General features: G+C 35.7%; 1 protein-coding gene across 4 annotated transcripts in view; it reads right to left on the bottom strand.

The window, feature by feature from the left end:
• Window positions 1-19,073, bottom strand: part of ZNF292 (zinc finger protein 292) — a 100,747-nt gene that overhangs the window by 2,723 nt on the left and 78,951 nt on the right. For 3 of the 4 annotated variants that reach the window (XM_044000467.1, XM_044000468.1, XM_044000469.1), the window contains 4 exons: window positions 17,679-17,881; window positions 10,649-10,785; window positions 7,717-7,858; window positions 1-4,975 (listed from right to left, as the gene is read on the bottom strand). The exon at window positions 1-4,975 is cut by the window's left edge and continues 2,723 nt beyond it. In XM_044000467.1, coding sequence (XP_043856402.1) covers window positions 1-4,975; window positions 7,717-7,858; window positions 10,649-10,785; window positions 17,679-17,881 — 5,457 coding nt within the window. Of the gene's footprint in view, window positions 4,976-7,716; window positions 7,859-10,648; window positions 10,786-11,597; window positions 11,688-17,678; window positions 17,882-19,073 lie in introns of those variants that run through there. The other variant, XM_044000470.1, reaches the window with a different exon arrangement.

The following is a 19,073-nucleotide window of genomic DNA, read 5'->3' as shown; positions in this document are numbered from 1 at the left end:
TGACCATTTCTTCTGTTGTAAAGTGATGTACCAATTGACAGTGTGCACGGAGATTAGAATTTCTTGTAAATGTTTTTGGACAGGTAGTCACTACACATTTGAATGGAGCATACTTGAGTTGATGTTTCTTTATTTCCATAATCATCTCTGCAGTATAGTGATGAATCTTACCATAGTGTTTAAATAAGGCATCCTTTGTCATAGCACTGTAGCTACAGCCTGGGTCTTGGCATACAAAAGGTTTATTAACTTTATCACTAAATTGGATGTTGTTTCCTGCTTCAGAAGTTTGCTGAATGACTACTGTATTTGGGGTTGCTTTAACTGGTGTGGAAGTCAAAGCAGCAGATGCATTCACTGGTAGACATGGGGGAACCTTATCAGAAAGAGGAACAGAGACATCATTTTCTAACTTTAATTTCTGTAAGCCTTCCAAAATTTCTAATACTTCAAAATCATCCTTAAGTGGCATTTCAGGCTTAGGAGAGTCATCATTTGCAGTGGCGATATCTCTGTGCAATGAAAACTGAGACACATCAGGCATTTTAGAATTTTGCATCACACTTACTGACGAAGGGATCTGAGTATTATAACTGATCTGTGAATTTTGTGATGCTCCAATAACATCTTGAATTTCATTTTTAACTTCAAGTATTTGAGAACTCATAGCAGTTTTAATAATTTCAAAAGTCTTTTCAAAGTTCTGTATAACACTGTCTTCAGAAATCTGTAAATCAGAGTTTACAGAGGCAGTGCATGAATTCATAGCCATCATTTGGGAATCTCCATTTTCAGTTTTTATTGCTAAAGGAGTTAATGCAGCATGAGACTCAAGATTTGCTTTGAAGTTTTCTTTGATACTGGCCATAAACAATTGATTGTCAACGTTATTTAACTTCTGTGTGAGATTTTCCACTAATGCCTGAGGCTGAAGATTATCAGTTGGTATCTGTGCATTTCCTTCAATGCTCTTTGCTAATAGTCCCATTGCGGTTAAGTCATTTGTTACTAAGTTTGGAGGATTATTCTCAAGTAATGGTGGAGCAGCTTTCTTCTTTCTTTTAGAAGCACAGTTTCCTTTTTTATTTAAATGACTAGCTCTTGAATTCTGGGGACCACTTATCACTGAAGCACGTGAACTATTAGGGGCAAAATTTTGTGAAGACCCAACAGAATTGGGAAATGAACCAGAGCACAAACCATTTTCAACAGTCTTCAGTAGTAATTCATCTGGTGGAAATACTGGTAAGTTGCTGCAGTCATCTATGGAAGGAGTTTTGGTGCTTAGTGTCCTGTTTTGGTCTGTTAGCAGAGTATTTGGGTGACAGACAGTCTGCAATAAAGGTGAAACATCTGGATTTGGTATAACTGCTGCATTTACTTGAGTTGTATCAGTGACACAAGTTGCTGGAACCATATGTGAAAGAATCTCTGTATTCTCAAATGTACTTGTAATGCCAGCAGTCTCCAAGGCTTGCTTAATAATTTCACTTCCTTCCTCATTAGCAGTGGTATTAAAATTAGTCACACCAGTGCGAGGAAATGTATTTTGTAAAAATGTTGATGACCGGTTTTCAGATGTAAGCAGCTGAAGAAATGATGGATCTTTAAAACATGTTTCTGAATTGAAGGTAGATTGTTGTGGTTGCTGGACATTTATTGCATTTGTAGAGAGTATCATGTTGGCAAGAAGAGAGGGTTGACTATTACTTTGCAAAGCTTCTTGAGAAATTTCTGATCCTTCCAGTGGCTTACAGTAGGACCGTTTAGATAAGTGTCCACCCAGTGATCTGGGATTAGTAAACACTCTGTAACACCTGCTACAGATAAATTTGCCATCTCTAATTATTGCTGGCCACTTAGCCCTTTTATTATGTTTTGGCTTTCTTTCTTTGCCATTTGGGCCCCGTCCACGGTCTTTTTTATTTTTTTCTGGTGCTGGATGTTGGGAGGTGGTGGCACTGAAGTTATTTGTAGTGTTTACTTCTGAAGGAAAAACTCTATTTTGAGCATTTTCTTCCTTTACAAAGGCAGAATTAGTATTTCCTTCTATTTGTGAAAAGTGATTTGTATTGTTCTCCAGCTGGGAAAAGACTGAATTAGTCCCATTATCTGCTGGTGAAGGAAAAAGAGATATTGGACCACTTTCTGCAGGCAAAGGGAGGAAAGGATCTGAACCACTGTCAATATTCAATGGCAAAACTGTTTTTGTTATATCTTCCAATTGTGATGGCAATGCTGCATTTGATAAATTTTCCATTGGGGAACATAATACCACACCTGGTTCACTTTTAACATGAGAAGGTATATTTGTACTTATGACACTTTCCACTGAGGGCAACAATGGGTTTGATAAATTTTCTAGATGAGTTGGAAAAAGAGGAGTTGAAACATGTGGCAACTGGGCTGAACAAGTAGGTTTCACACTGGTTTTGGTTTGTGGTGTAAAAACAGTGTTACTGGAACTGCTCACCTGTGATGGCAAAAAATATACACACTTCCCATCATTTGGCATATTTAAGTTGCTGGATCTCTGTCTTCCTTTGCTTTTACGCTGCATTTTAAATGCGGCATACTGGTCAGGATGTGCTGTTTTCATATGTTTTCCAATACTTTGTGAAGAATTGTAAGATCGAGTACATCCTTCAACCTGACAACAGAATTTCTGAACTGGAGCTGTTGGGGGAACAGGTGGTGGAACAGGTGGTGGAACAGGTGGAGTCACTAAAGGACTGCTCAGATTGGGTTGTGGTGGAACAAATGTGATACCTTCTAATGTCTTAAGTGGTAAATTATAAAGACTAGATGTAGTTTTAGCATTACCTTCAAATTCAAGTTTGGAAATAGGTAAATTGTTTTGAAATACTGCCTGATTTTGCAAGGTAAAAGTCATCAGGTTGTTAACTTGTCTTTCTAAGTTTTGAGGTGCAAGATCACCTATTTTAAGGGGATCTGAATTTGCCAAAGTATTCTGAACATGCTGACCCTGACTCAAACAATTACTATTATTCTCTTTTCTTTCCTGCACACCTGGAAGACAAGAATCATTACAAGCATCCTTAACATTTGTACATAATTGTGTACCCACAGATTTGTTAATATTCACCATGCAGCCTGTAGCAGCCAACTTTTCCTGCTTCACGATATTATCCTGGAGATCTTGGCTGAGGGAAACCTTAATGCTGTGGGTTAATGCAGCTGCTTCATTTGTTGGAATAAAAGAGATAGCAGGGTTTTCTGAACCATCAGACAGCAGTGTATCTGCCTGCCCAAGCTCAGTGGCAGAAATTTTGGCTTGTTCAGTCACAACTGATTCTGTTTTGTTTTGATCCCAAGCACTGTTTCCATCCACTGCTAAGTTGTTACTAGCATTATTTTCTGAAGGAAGCACAGATTTCTCATTTTTTTTATTTTCATCTGTGTTTTCATTCGCTTTTGAAGGCTGAACTGACTCATCAGCTGTATTGTTTTGGCCTTCAGGGGACAGCACTTTTTCAGTATTGTGGTCATCCAAATGCTTTTCAAGCTCACTCTGAGAACGATAAACTTTCCCACAACTTGTGAATTTGCAGGTATAGGTGTTGTAGTGCTGTGCTTCATGATCATAAAGTAGATAGGCTTCTGAAAATATTCTGCCACACTTAGGAAACATACATTTTGCTCTAAAGACCTGGTGCTCTTTTCGGTGTGTTAAAAGCTCTGCATAGCTGTTAAAACCTGCCTTACATTTGATCTGTATACATATATAGGGTTTACTGCCACAGTGCATTTGTAAGTGATCATTGAGATGAGTAACACTTACAAAATGCCTCCGACAATACTGGCAAATAACTTTTTTGCTTTGCATTTCAAGGAAACGCTTAGCCTCTTCATTATCTTTGTGTCCCTTGACGTGAGCAATTAAATTTTTAAAATATTTAAAACCCTTCTTACAGAAAGCTACAGGACAAGTGAATTCATTAACAGGTATTGGCTTCTGAATGGGAATCGCATCGGGTTCATAAGATTTATCCTTGTCATCATTTTCATCATCTGAATTATCATTGTCATTGAACACAATGAAATCAGCAGAATAAAGACTGTTCTTCTTTATGGGTCGCTGCTCTTGTTTGGTTACAGTAACAGTCTTTTGATTCTGATTGGTGGTTGGTACTTTAGGAGGTCTTCCTAATCTCCTCAATGGTTTCATAGCAGCCAATCTCTCTTTACTGGACTGTTTGACATGTAAAGTCACATGAGGGACAAAAGTTTCTTTAGAATTAAAGTTTTTTGCACAGATAGGGCAACTATAAACCCCATCTTTATAATGCTTCTGTGCATGTCTTACTATTCTATGACCAAGGAACTCTTTGTCACATAGAACACAATACTGCATGTAGGCTTGCCAGTTTCTAAACCTAGCTGATATAAATCCCCTCTCTCTCAACTTTTTAATTTCTTTCTTCTTTTCTTTCTCATCTCGTATGCCTTTAAGAAGGCTTGTGGCTTCATCAAAACAGCCAGAAAGTCCATTCACAGAAGCTTCTTTTCTCTCTCCTTGGTAGTCTTCTACCTTTTCATACACTTCACTGTCATTTAGTTCATCTATTGAAGACACAATAGATGCCTCCTCTCCCATTAAAGCAAGACACTGTCGCTTTAAGGTTTTCCAGTCCCAAAACTCTGGATCAAAGGGCCATTGTGTTTTTAACACAAGTAAGAGCTCACAGCGCAGTGAATTTGGTATTGGAAGATTCTCTTCATCATATTTCTGGTCGGGCTGGTTATATAACATTTCAACAGCATAGTATGCATCAACTGTGGGTTCAAGAAGAAATTCACTCAATTGACAAGCACGCTTGACTTCCAGATCTTCAGGCAACAAGCACGAAATGGTTTTGCAAATAGATATTTTCACTTCAGTGTTTTCAGCAGAGTCCAATCGAAGAGCTTTCACACAAAGTTCAATGCAGGTAGCGAGCCCAGCTCCTTCAGTCTGTAGAAACAAAAGAATAAATGTAAACACTTAATGATCTATATAAGAGTAATTTACAAACTAAATGCTATTATAAATGCTATGATTACTGTATCTGAAAACCAGAGATTGGGGGGGGGGAGAAATCTTGTTAAGAAGTTATGAATTTGAACACTCAGATTTGGTTGGATGAAACTGAAGTCAACTTAATCCAAAGGCAAGAAGTAAATTAAATATAGTGGGAACTTACAGTCATAAAAGGAGCCAGTTGTGAAAGCTGGATGGGAGGCTAGATGAGGAAAAAATATAAAGGAATCCCACACTAACAGAAAAAAAAGCAAGCATTGGCAAGAAAGAGACAGTATGGCACAGAGGCAAAAGGAAAGTAGGACAGATGTAAGCAAAGTCTGAAAAAGGATGTAGACTTTGGTGGATAAGTGAAAGATAGGCTAGTGAAACTGTAGACTGTCTTCTAATTGAGAGGATATAGGGTCTCTGGCTAGAAGATAGTTGGGAGAAGATTCTCTGGGATTCATCAGGATCTGGCCAGAACTTTCTTTCTTACACATTATAGATATCCTGAGACTTCACTTCTATGACTCTCTTATGATACTTCTATCTTTCCACTAAATCCATGAGACAAGTAATAATTTAGTGCATAGAACAGAACATTAGAACTGGAATCAGGAAGACCGGAATTTAAATCTAGACTCAGATACTTACTAGCTGTGTGACCATGGGTAAGTCACTCAACCTCATTTGTGCCTGTTTCCTTAACTTTAAAATGGAAAGGATTATAATAGTACCTACCTCACAGGGTTATTAAGAGGATAAATGGAGGTAGTAACTGTAAAGTATAATAGTGCCTGCCACATAGTAGGCACTAATATAACCACAAACTGAAATCTGGCTTCAATTCCTTTATCTTGGGACACATGCATAATTGCTTGCCACTAATCACAGTAGTTGTAAAGACTAACAATATTGTACACATATCGACTGAGTGCTAAATACCCACTGTTGGTACAACAAAAGTCATCTGACACAGTCATTTCTTTAAAGATGTCACAAAAGCAAACAAGTCTGTTTAGAGGTTCTTCAAATAAAAAACAACAACAACAAATTAACAACAAAAAATAGTAGTGTCCAGATGATACATGATATTAATAAACCACCTAACTGGATTTCTCTTAGCTATTTTACTGCTCTTAGCCATCTTTCAATCCTGTCTTTTTTCCTTTCTTTTGCTGACCTTCCATGTTATTGCCACTTTTCTCTAGAATCATTATCAGTACCATATTTGCTTCTTTTCTTTGGTGGTTTTTTCCTATAGTGTTTTTATTTTTTCTGGTGGGGGAAGAAGGAAAAATGACAATGAAGGGGCAGAGAGGAGTAACAGCTGTTTCTATTTGTGGATTATTTGTAAATTAGGGCTAAAAAGAATATTAGAGTAGAAGGAACTTTTGGTAACACTTGTCCAATACTCATTTTATGAGTGAAGAAACTGAGGGCCAGGAAAGTAAAATGACGTCTGATTGGCTGAGCCAGTGTTCTTCCCCTCTTTTTACTATACATGTCACTTGTAAGCCAGGTGTTTTGTAAATTGGAGATGAATTAACATTAACAGTATGTTAATGTTTTTAACATTGCTTTAATTTACTTTTGTTACATTATAAACTAGAAGAAAGGGTGTTATAAATCATGATGTTACAAGCTTAATGGAAGAAAAATTGGGAGTAAGTTAAGAAATAATATAGGATGCTCCAAGCATTAAGACTTTTATCTTATATAATAATAATACTTCAAAGGAAATAGAAATATTAATTGCCCCCTCTTTATTTCTTAAAAGGAAGGTAGATGACATTAGGATTGAAAAATGAAGATCTATTCTCCTGATTTATCAATTTTAAGAACAAGAATTAAGATTTTTTGGGGGGAGGTGAGGTGCTAAATGTGTTGGGATGGACTTTATTTTCCCTTTTCAAATAAATTATAGACAACATATACATTTTAGAAAAGTCAATCTTGTACTCCAGTTACTGATTCTTTGTAATGTTAACATTTCTAGAAGATAGTCTCCTTATTTATAGAAAAAACAACTGAAAGCAACTGCATTCATTCCTGACTAGAATATCATTCTACAAAATAACCTTACATAAACTGGTTTTTTATAAAATCTACACCACTGAATAATCTTTAAAACAATTTTTTTATTGTATCATTAAAAAAAACCAACCCCTTCTAATTATTTAATTATTTATAGTCAGGAAGTTTCTGAATATTCTTTTTCTTGGGGAGAGGCAGAGTAATGAGGGTTAAGTGACTTGCCCAGGGTCACACAGCTAGTAAGTGTCAAGTATCTGAGACTGGATTTGAACTCAGGTCCTCCTGAATCCAGGGCTTTATCCACTGCATCAAGTAGCTACTCCCCTCTGAATATTCTTAAATGAAAGAACAAGTCTTCTGTATTCCTTCTGTTTTATTTATAAATAGCCTATGAGCACCCAATGACAAAAGTAATAAAATATAGCTTTCATGTGAACTCCCTTTTAAAGTTATGAGCTATCACCCATAGTATTTCTCTTTTGTGTCCCCAAGTTTTCAGATATTAGATAAGTGAACATACTGCCTCACTGGGATGCTAAGAACACAATCAATGGACAAAAGTACCTTAAAAGTATTAACAGGAAAAACAAGTGCCAATAATAAAAAAGTTATCTATTAAATATAATGTAATTTTGATGACAGTTGACTATTCTTACCTCTGAATTAATAACTTTAATTAGGAAGAAAATGTGGTAGACCGTCTTGGTTAACAAAGAAAGTTGACGACACCTCTCTAGATACACTTGCACAGATGGTTCTACTCTTTGTTGTAATTTACTCCAAAAGAGTGTCAGCTCCCTAAAAGTAAAAAAAACAAAAAACCAAAACAACACACACACACACACACCAAAAAACCAAGATGAAGCAAGAATGTAGCAGAGGCCATGCTAATCCAATTTGTGAACTCAAACATAAAATTGGTTTCATCTTTCACTTTCTCTATGTGAAATTAATTTGCCTCTATTTTTTTTAAAGAAAAATTATATTTGTAAGCAGCGAACAACCTAATGTATCCTTCCAAATCAGACAAAGAAGTCCTACTTTCTACAAAGAAACATTTGCCACTCAGACAAATAAAACCAGTGATAATTCATAATCCATATCTGAAATGGCAATTTGATGGTAAAAAATGGTGATAGTCATCAATGCCATGTTTCTTTTTTAATGTTTAAATTTTAAAGTAGAAATAGATTATACCATTAGATCTACTATTATTAGGTGCCTTTATTAGAAGAACCACTAATAATTTAGAACATAAAGAAAGCTGGACAATTTTAAGAAGAGATATGCTAAAAACAAAATTATAGTTCTGACTGCTTAATTTCATCTCAAATGAAATAGTTACATTTGCCAGAAGCAAATTAATCCTCACACTTCCCCTTCTAAACTACTGTCCCATTTTTTTCTCCTGTAAGAGCAATGACCTACAGCAAGTAAGCTTGCTATGGCTAGATTAGGATAAATATTTCTGTGTTCTGTAACTAGTCAATTGATAATAAGTTGCTTTATTTCACCCTTTCTCCTCAGTTGCTAGTAAAGCTGTCTTTGGTAACTCAACTTTTGTCTTAGGTAAAAGAAGGAAATGAAAGGTTTGTGTTCTTGCCTGAGCCAGGACTATCTGGGGAAATCAAGGATCCTCAGAAGCCAGGTAAGGACTGGTAGTAGTAGTAGTAGTAGAGAGGGGCAGCTATGCCAATGACTGTGCAAGGAAGGCCTATTTAGAGAAAGTAAGGAAAATTTGAGCAGCCTTGGGTTGAGGTTTGGCTCTCTGAGTACTGTTTTCCTTCCTATCCAGGGTTACTGCTCTACCTCTTCTCCCCTGCAAGGTTAACTTCTGCAATGAACTGTCTTATCTCCCTGTCTCCATTTCCTTGTCAGGTATTCTACATACACACAGCTGTAAATTATTTGTTGGTATTTTCGCAAGGTTCAGTTATAGATTCTTTGTTCATTTCCCTCTAAATTAATTCCCTTAAGGATCCACTAATCTGTTTCGCTGCATGAACAAAAGCCTAAAATCTACATCCCTGGTCCTGACTTCTTAGTTCCCTACCTCTAATTTTTCTATTGTTTCCTTTCATTTGGATGTCCTTTTCCACCTGAAACTGAAAATGTTCAACTTAGCAAGTTAAAAACCACAGTTACCATCCTTTACTTCCTAATTTATTCACTTTAATCAATGGTATTCTCTTTCTCTTGGTTGAAATCCATTTGAGACTCCTTTCCTTCTATTGTCTACAAATCTTATTCTCTTGTATATGCTAAACCAAAGATGCTGAACGTGGTATACTGCCCTCAACACACCCATTAAAATATTTAACAAAATAAATAAAAATGCAAAAAACATAAATAAGATTATGCTTTAAAACTAAGCTGATAGACTGCTGATAAGGATTCTTTATGGATTTGAATCTGATATCACTAGCCTTTACAATCTATTAAATCAAGGCTATCACTTCTGTTTTTGCAACATTTTTGTTTGTTTTTTGGAGAGGCAATGAGAGTTAAGTGACTTGCCCAGGGTCACACAGGTAGTGTCAAGTGTCTGAGGCTGGATTTGAACTCAGGTCCTCCTGAATCTCGGGCTGGTGCTTTATCTACTGCGCCACCTAGCTGCCCCTCTGCAACATCTTTCCATTTGCTACTTAGTTTATTCCTCCATCTCTAATTTCTCCATCCTTTAATTCATTTTGTACTTCTAAGACTATTTTCCTCAAATGCCACTTGCATTATGTCATTCTCAAACAGAAGACTCTACAAGTCTGTTTCTTTGGATATCAAATTCAAAATCTGGTTTTAAGGTGTTTTACAAATTAAACATCACGTCAAAAGTACCCTGCTTCAGTATTAGAAAATCTTTCTATCTGTGCTGGACCGGACTCACTCATTTTCCATTTCCTGCCTTGGCAGAAACCATTCTCTCAAATGTATTGTTTCCTATCCTGTCAAACCATGACTCCTTTCCAGTCCTTAAAGATATGGATTGAAATGACCTATATGGTCTAATCATTAGGTTTTTTTTTTTCTTCCATTTGCACTGTATACATTCAAATCTACTTTATAAATATTATGAACATTTTATTATCTGCTATATTTTAAAGGCCTTGAAGTAAAATATGTTTTCTAATTTATTTCGTTTTCCCTTTAGTGAAAAAGCCAGTAGAGGCTGGAGAAAATCCAGGATGTCAAGAGAAAAGACAAAGACCACTGGCAGGAGGAGAAAGGGCATCATGCCAACAATCCTGGGTGCTTTTCTGAATGAAAATTCCTTTCCAGCAAACTGTAAGCTCTGTGAAGCCAAGAATAGGTCCTATTAATCTTTGTATTTGCCTTAGCAATCTTGCACATACTTTGAAGTAGAAATGTAATAAATATTTGCTAAAATGAAATAAAACTTAAGCAATTAAAAAAAGAAGCACTTAATAACCAATTTAAAAAATGTATGTAATAACTGCCTGTAAGACATCAGTCTTGAAAAAAATCTAAAAGATTTTTGAAAGTAAATAGTTCATTTAATACATCTTCTAAATCACTGCTGCCATTCTGTTTTTACTGATGAAATTGGTCTTTAAAAAATAATCAACTCACCAGGCACAATACATGTCTCCTTGTTGTAGCTGGCGGGACAAAAATGCAGTACATAAAACCAAAGCACTTTTTTCATCTCCATCAGATTCCAAGTTACATATCATTTCTAGTGCATCTTTGCAATCAACTGCTGAAATCTAAAGAAAAAAATACACATATACTAGATTTTATATATGGATATATGTTGAACATTAGAGAAATTCTATTAGAAATTTATTGCTTAGCATCCAACAGTAAAATCTCATTAACTTAAATGCCACTAATTAGAACTGGTTCTCAATGGAAGTAGGCACTGAACTTAGTTTATTGATCTTGAAGCCAATATTAAAAACACTTAAGGAAAATCAGTTGTTTTCAAGGCCTTTAAAAGTGAACAAGTAACATCCTAATTATACATTTATATCCTCATTAAAATAGGTCCATTAAGGACCTTTAATAGGTAATAATTTGAAAGGAAACATGTACATTTAAAAGCAAGTTAACAATATTTTCTTTGAACTATATAGGCCAAAGGATTTGAAGTCATTAATTACCTGAGTATTTATCATGTGATAAGTATGCTATTAAAAACCCAAGAAGTGTTCTAACAGGTTATCTACTTATTAGTGGAAAGGACAATGAGTGATTAAAAAAACTTTTCTGGGATTCTGCTAATAGTTTCCCACAGATCTTTCTTGGTATTTCAAAGCCAGTCAATATTCATGAATATATACCCTGAGGGTTAAGGCAGAATGCATGATCAGATTCAAATCCATAGAAGGATCATTACAATATGATGATGACAGCTGGCAGTTATATAGTCTTTAAGGTTTGCAAAGGACCTTTTATCTTTGGATATATATGGCATATGCTGGCCACCATACAACAGTTAGGTGTATATAATTCTACTTGTTACAAGTTTATGAAATAATACTTGTGACATACAGCCACATAGATCAATTGTATTTACCATAAGATAATAAGAGAATTCCAACACAATGTCACTTGGTTTGTGGTCACTGCAAATGCTCTGTGGAGAAAACATGTTTCACCATGGTAGACCCAGAAATTTAAGGTTTCTGAAATGAATGTTTCCCTAGAATCCCCTTCCTCTTATGTCGGCCAGATCTTTTCTCCTCTTAACTCCTGTTACCTTTGGACATGAAGAAACAAGCACAAGGGTGATGGTGGTTTATACTTCTTCCTGCCTGCCTAAAAGGAAGTAGTTGCAGTATTTCCTAGCAATTAGGCAGGTAAAAGGAGAAAACAAGGACTACCACTAGATATTACTCTGGTTCTAGAAGGGTGCAGTAGCAGCACTTGGACAGAGAAAGGTTACCCAAAAAAGAGATAGCGAATTGTAGAAGGAAGAAATAAAGGACTTGTTAGAGCTGTTGTACCACTGCCTACTCTGCCTGTGTACCCAGCTGCCCAGGCACTAAGCTATAGGGGAGAGAAGGATTTTCACATATTCCATAATATATAAGCTAGACATTTCTTTATATCCTCCATGATCTGTGCTATTATTAAAATGTTTCTCCTATATAAGTATCATTTGAGAATAACATGTGAGACCTAAGTAGTTGTACATCTAAAGGTTGAGGCCAGTTCATGAAGAAGGTCTAAATTCAAGAACTGTCTGAATACTGAAAGACATGACTAGTAAACAGATGAAGAAGAGAGGTACACCAAGACAAAACTCAAAAAATGTGAAAGCCGAAAGTAATGAATAGGGATAACTAAAAGAGTAGAAGAGAAAGGCTGAAAGTAGATGAACAAAAAGAAATTAGGCAAGGTAAAGAAACGCAACACGTACCCAAACAACTATACTAGGATAAAGGGATACATTAAGGGAACTGAGGGACAAGAATTCCATCCTTATATGAGAAGAGAGAGGTAAGAAATTAGAGCTTTTCTTCTCAGCAGTGATCCAAGACAATTCCAAAGAACTCATGATGGAAAATGTTCTCTATGTCCAGAAAAAAGAACTGTAGATTCTGAATGCAGATTGAACTATGCAGTTTCTACTTTTTGTCTTTTTGTGTGTGTGTGTGTGTGTGTGTGTGTATGTGTATGTGTCTTTTTTTGAGGTCTTCCCCTTGTGTTTGATTCTTGTTTCACAACATGACTAATGCAGAAATATGTTTAATGTGATTGTACATATATAACCTATATCAGATTGCTTAAATTTGGAACTAAAAATCTTATGAAAACAAATGTTGAAAACTATCTTTACATGTAACTGGAAAATAATAAAATACTTTTATGAGAGGAAAAAAAAAAGAAATTAGAGCCTTATACAAGGTATAGTAGTGACATAATCAAAGTGAAGGACAGAAAAGAACACTTTTGCAGTATTCTATTTTGGGGTGGGTGGGGCAATGAGGGTCAAGTGACTTGTCTAAGGTCACAAAGCTAGTAAGTGTCAAGTGTCTGACGCCAGATTTGAACTCAGGACCTCCTGAATCTAGGGCTGGTGCTTTATCCACTGCGCCACCTAGATGCCCCTTTTTACATTATTCTTAAAGAATAAAAGGATGGGAAAGAGTCTGAAAGTCCTAGAGAAAACATACTATTAAAATTTAATGGGGGCAGCTAGGTGGTGCAGTGGATAAAGCACCAGTCCTGGATTCAGGTGGTCTTTAATATGGCCTCAGACACTTGACACTTACTAGCTGCGGGACCTTGGGCAAGTCACTTAGCCCTCACTATCCCCCTCAACAAATTAACTGCCGCTTTGACACCCCAAATTATCACCCACATGTCCCTGCTATGTTATGACATCTTTGATTTCCTTTCTTCTTTCTTCCAATTCTTGACAGGAAAAACAGGACCAAGTAAGTATAAACATTTACATATGATGTGGTTGTGGATAAGACAGATGGTTAATAGGGATGGGAAAGAGGCTGCAACGTATGTTAGATGGAACACTGTAATGTGTAGATAAATTCACAAGTATGTACCCTGAAATGAAAAAGGTGGGGGATATACTGAAGCTGAGGGATGATTTGTAATAAATCCAATCATTTCCATGACCTATTATAATTAGGGACTAGATTATCTCAAAATTTTCTTTTACCTCTGGATCATAAAATGCTATAATTCTCTGGCTATTTATTGGGTGCAGAGCATTGTAGTAGACTTGAAGAAAGAACAAAAAGCATATCCTTGTGAAGTTTAAAGCACATATAATATTAACTAGGGTATATTATAATACACAGTAAGTGTATCAGGGAGGTAATGTCACAAACTTTATAAAGAGCTATGTATGTGGTACAAGGAAGTTTTGATAAAAGTAGATTTGAATTAGGCTTTAAGAGGTAGGGATTAAAAAAAAAAGGCAGGGATAAAGATATCCCCCAAAAGAGAAAAAGATCTATTTGTACAAAAATATTTATAGCAGCTCTTTTTTGTGGTGCCTAAGAATTGGAAACCAAAGGTATGCCCATCAATTGGGGAATGGCTGAACAAGCTGTGATATATGATGGTGATGGACTTGTACGGTTCTAAAAGAAATGACAAGCAGGATGATTTCAGAAAGGCCTGGAAAGATTTTTATGAATTGATGTATAGTGAAGTGAGAAGAACCAGGAGAATGTGGTACACAGAGACAGCAATATTGTTTGATGAAGAACTATGAATGACTTAACTATTCTCAATATAACGATCCAAGACAATCCCAAAGGACTGTTGAAATATACTATCCACCTCCAAAGAAAGAATTGATACTGATGGAACACAGACTGAAGCATGCTATTTTTCACTTTCTTTCATTTTCTTTCTTTTATTTAAGTTTTCTTGAACAAAATGACCAATATGGTAATGTTTTACATAATTGTACATATACAACCCATATCTGATTGCTTACCACATCACGGAGGGGGGAGGGGAGGAAGGACAAAAATTGGAACTCAAAACGATAAATAAAAATGTATTTAAAAAAAAAATTTTAAAAAGAGGTAGGGATTCAAAAGGCAAAGGAGAGGATATTCCAGGTAATAGGAGAAAAGAACATGACAATCAATCACTTAACAAGCCTTTATTATGTACATATGCATGCCAGGTATTGTACATACATTTTTAGTGGATCCTCTGGGGCAGCTAGGTGGTGCAGTGGATAAAGCACTGGCCCTGGATTCAGGAGTACCTGAGTTCAAATCCGGCCTCAGACACTTGACACTTACTAGCTGTGTGACCCTGGGCAAGTCACTTAATCTCCATTGCCCCGCCCCCCCAAAAAATTGGGGAAAAAAAAAGTAGTGGATCTAGTCCACTAGATTTCTACTTGAAAGTAAAAAGAATGAATGACAGTATCACAGGTAAGGTGATGATGGGGTCTAATGAAGTATTTGTGAGATAGGGGAGAAATAATGTTTGGATAATGCATTAAACAAATTTGGGAAAAGTAGCAGAGAAGGTGTGATGAATGAACTGAAAATCAGGAGGGAATGGTAGAAGGTCAAGAGGACAAGGGATTCAAAGGTAGAGTTACCCTTTCCCCTTTCAGACTAATTTAGTCTTAAGACAATAAATTACAATTACATTTTCTTTTCAAGATAAACAGCATTACCCAGTGGTTGCGGGGAAAAGGATTTTTAAGAATTCTCTACTCAAAAAGGTTTGCAATTACTTTTCATAAAGGAGGAGTTATTAGACAAGAATTCATTTCTATGAAAGATGAGAAAGAATGTTTATTTAGGAACCTGGAAATGTCTGAGACCAAGGTAAAGAAATCAAAGTATAGAATCTGGTCAAAATGGTTCTATTCAAATTATTCTTGGACCCTTTAGAAGGTATAAATTGGACTTGTGATTTCAGTGGTACAGAGAATCTCAGGAGCAGGAAATTCCTTCCATCAATGCAAGGGGGCATCTTCTCTACAACTTATTAGTCTTAGATAGCTGCCTGTGGCATTGAGAAGTTAAGTGATTTGCCTAGAATAACAGAATCAATCAGCAAGCATTTAAGTGCCTACAATCAGGATAAGTAAAAAAAAAAGAAAAAAAAAAAGAAAAAATAAACAATCCTTACTCCCAAGCAGCTTACATTCTAATGAGAAACAAGAACAGACATTAATATATACAACATAAATACAAAGACATACAAAGTAGTTAAATACAAGGTAGAGCACACTAGCAATTTGGGGGAATCGGGAAAGGCTTTTTGCAGAAGATGGTACCAGAGCTGTATCTTCAAAGGAAAAAGGGACTCTTTAAGGCAGAATTAAAGGAGGGAGCACATTTCAGGCATGTGGGATATGTGCATGAGAGACAAAATTTCATGTATGGAGAATAGAGAAAAGGCCAATTTGGCTAGATAGCAGAATGTAGCAAGAGGAATAATATCCAGTGAGACTGGATAGGTTGGGGATAGGGTTATGAGGAAAAAGTTAAATAGAAGAATTTATATATTATCCTAGAAGCAACAAGAAGCCACTGGAGCTTACTGAGTAGAGAAGTCACATAGTTAGACATACGCATAAGAACAATTATTTGGGCAGCAGTGTGTAAGATGGATGTGACAAAAGGGAACCAATAAAGAAGCTGTTGCAATTAAGAAGGTAAGTGGTACTGAGGGCTTGCTACTTGTGGGAGTGGAAAGAAGTGGTAAGATGTAAGGAATGTGGAGGTAGAAATGGCAAGATTTGGCAACTAATTAGATATATGAGGAAAAGGAGAGTGGGGAGTCAATAGAATAGAATAGAATAGAAAATAAAATGATAATGCCAATATTATAAACACTGAAAGGCTGGTTGGGCCTTCAAGGGAAAAAGAGAAATTATAAGAGGGGTAGAGGAAAAGTAATGAATTCAATTTTGGACATAATGAGTTTGAGATGTCTAAAGGACATTCAGTTTGGAATATCCAATTAGGAAGCAATTTGTGACGTTTGACTCAAAATGGCTCAGGGCTGTGAGAGACAATGTGGTTACCAAGAGAGGGGAACCTAGGACAAAATCTTGGGGAACACCCAGAGTTAGGAACAGGGTTTGATAAGGATGACGAAGCCAGCAAAGGAGACTGAAAAGACAGAATTTAAACCACGTCTTCTTGGTTTGAAGGCAGGCTCTCTATCTACTATGCCACAAGACTTCTCATTACCTTTTAGTAACTGCTTTAATATGTTTTCCCCACTGTTTAAATACTAATTTTTCAAGTGTTGGAACTCCCTAAATTTTTACTTTTGCCAACTTCACCTAAGAATTTCTGATGACAGAAAACAAATTCCTACTTCAAAGAGAGGTTCTAACCATTTTGCAAAATAACTTTTTTTCCCCCTACTTTAAGCATTTCATTATCATTGGATCACAGGATTATAGGATTTAGAGCTTGAAGGGAATAGAGATTAACTAGTCCAACCACTTCATTTTACAGAAGAAGGAGTTACAGAGAATTAAAATGACTTGCTTAAAGAAATTTTTGTTCTAATGGGAAATTAATAATAATTTTTATCAGTGATAAAGCTCACAGAAGATTCAGATCAGCCACAAATAATTATTGTTTTGATTTAAAAAGAAAAATATCCTTCATGGGGGAAATGGTCATTTAAATTCTGTACAATGACTGTGAAAGTATTAAAGAATGGAGAGGTCTATAACTAAAGTATGAGATCCCAGGAGGGTAGGAACTATATATCACTTACATCCTCCTCCTCCTCCTCAGTACTAGCATATTGCACTGCATATAACAGACATTTAATAAATATTTTTGAATGTTATATTCATGACAAGTGTTTTGAAACTAAACAAACTGAAGATAACTTCAAAGTCTGACACAAAAAAATGAATTTAAGTATTACATCTCTCCAAGTGCATTCTTTAAGAGAATGCTACCATAGTAGCTCAAAGAAATTTATATACAACAGAATGGACTAAGAGAATTCCCTCTAATATCAATAAACAAACAAAAAAGGTCTATAATTACCCTTGACTAACTTGAAGGATGAGAAACAAAAACCTTATGACCTTTTCTCACCTTGAATTATCAAGAAGATAGCAAAAATTTAAGCCTATCAGTTTTAGAAGCAATCTCAGTAAAGAAAACATACTTACCTCTTCAATTAACTTGTCATTTGGTGATACTGTGCTGAGACAGACAAGGTAGGTTTGCTTAAAACTGCCCTTTGTACCAAGCTCTGGATGGTCAGAACACAGCTTTGCTAAGGCAGTAGCTTGGCTTAACTGATTTGCTTTGATTAGATGCTTAATTCTCATATCCAACAAGATGGGACCCTCAAAGGCTAAAAATTCATTCACTTTGAAAGACAAAACATAACACATTATTAACAGAAACTCCTATATTTAACAATACTATATTTGAAATAAAAATATTCCCAAGGAATTTAAAAGCCAAAAGGGCAGACATCACTAAAAACACTTTGTAACTGTCATTGTATTGTTATACTATTTTTTTTATAAAGTTCCTAACCTTAGGAAGAGATTATATTTTTAAAGAGTCATTAAGTAATTTCTGTCCACTAAAGTAACATTAGAAGAGACACCATAATAAATTCTGAAATAGTTAATTTAAGAGGTAGAAATAATCCTACATTAAACAGTAACGTTCAAAGTTGTTTAAAAACATACTATGTTCTTTTATCTGCATAATATTTACCTCTAAGTAACAGCATTAAGGGTTGGAATCCTTGGAGATTCCTAATGGCCAGCCACATAGATGTGGATGTGATATTTCATAAGATTTTAAACTGTGGTTTTAATTCATGTATATGAAATGTTTTTCTTCCCTAAGAACTCAAGTCCTATTTCATTCGTGCAGTTGTGTCTGGACAAATCATACTTCCTGAAGGGTAAAACCTATAAACTGTTAATCTCCTGTATATTTCCTCAGCTGACAAACTATTTGAAGTCCCCTTTCTAACCCTCTGGTTTCACGGTGTGTGTTTATCTCATCTACAAAGAGGAATTTTTTACCTTAAGATATTTAAAATTTGACTATGGTGATAACATGAAATAGTTTTTTTTTGTTACTAATGACAATATCCCTATAAATGATACATGTTTTTCCTATTTACAAATACTTTACCCTAGTACTAATTTTGTTTTTCCCTATTTATTCTTATTTCTCTCTAGTATTTTGTGAACCATTTGTAAACACTCTAGTATAATGACTAAGTTCTGAATGTACTAGATTATGATATAGCTTCTTCAGCTTCAAAACTAAGTGAATCACAGAATCTCAGACTTGGAAGGTACCACTGAAGTTCTTCTAGTCCAATCTGTATATAAAAGTACCAGAATGAGAATTCCCTCTACAACATACCCGGCAAACACTAGGCAGCTCTCCATGTCCCTTTGGGCAACCTGCAACTTTGATTCTTTTAAAGATTGTGGGTGTTCCAAGATTTGTCACCTACAGCCATATCACACCTGGAGAAACATTTGTGTTTAAAAAAAGATTGTGGTTTTGTACTCGGGCACACCTTGGGA

The sequence above is a fragment of the Dromiciops gliroides genome, chromosome 4 (genome assembly GCF_019393635.1).
Source record: "Dromiciops gliroides isolate mDroGli1 chromosome 4, mDroGli1.pri, whole genome shotgun sequence".
Taxonomy (NCBI): domain Eukaryota; kingdom Metazoa; phylum Chordata; class Mammalia; order Microbiotheria; family Microbiotheriidae; genus Dromiciops; species Dromiciops gliroides.
This window is presented reverse-complemented; position numbering and strand designations above follow the sequence as displayed.